Raw genomic sequence first — 604 nt, 5'->3', positions numbered from 1 at the left:
ACGTCAGTCACACATGCTCCTCCCATACCTGAGGAACGTCATGGCACATTCAGTGGCCACAGCTTTGGCAAGCAATGTTTTTCCAGTTCCTGGTGGCCCATAAAGTAAGACTCCAGACCTACGAAGGCCCAAGGAAAGCATCTCAGGGTGCTCAAGAGGAAGTTGTACTGTGTCCAAGAGCTGACACTTCACTTCTTGAAGTCCACCAACATCCTTCCAGCGCACTGAAGGAACCTGGAGGGGAGACAGAGAGGGGGGTCAGCGCTGTGCATCCTGAAAAATGCATGTCCACCATGAACGGAAGACCACGCAGGTGACGTCCGAGGACCTGGTCTGGTCCAGTTGGGTGCCACCATGACACCTTCACCTCAGTCCTGCGGAGCAGACCAGGAAGAATGGAATATCAGCTGAAACCACTGTGAAGGCCTCAGAGTCCCGGGTCCTGGCCATGAACCTGCCCACCTTGAGGATATGGGACCCCTGAGCGCGCTGCGTCCCGACCCCCGAGCGCGCTGCGTCCCGACCACCGAGCGCGCTGCGTCCCGACCCCCGAGCGCGCTGCGTCCCGACCCCCGAGCGCGCTGCGTCCCGACCCCCGAGCGCG

At 60.3% G+C, this 604-nt stretch overlaps 1 protein-coding gene across 1 annotated transcript in view; it reads right to left on the bottom strand.

The window, feature by feature from the left end:
- Nucleotides 1–3: 3 nt before the first annotated feature.
- The window catches only part of PEX6 (peroxisomal biogenesis factor 6), a 23,601-nt gene continuing 23,000 nt past the window's right edge, over nt 4–604 (bottom strand). The window contains exon 9 of the mRNA XM_018575409.1: nt 4–250. Coding sequence (XP_018430911.1) covers nt 4–250 — 247 coding nt within the window. The remainder of the gene's footprint in view (nt 251–604) is intronic.

The sequence above is a fragment of the Nanorana parkeri genome, unplaced genomic scaffold, assembly GCF_000935625.1.
Source record: "Nanorana parkeri isolate BGI_ZX_2015 unplaced genomic scaffold, ASM93562v1 scaffold3887, whole genome shotgun sequence".
In the NCBI taxonomy this organism is placed as follows: Eukaryota; Metazoa; Chordata; class Amphibia; order Anura; family Dicroglossidae; genus Nanorana; species Nanorana parkeri.
The sequence above is the reverse complement of the archived record's forward strand: the minus strand, read 5'-3'. Positions and strand labels throughout refer to the sequence as shown.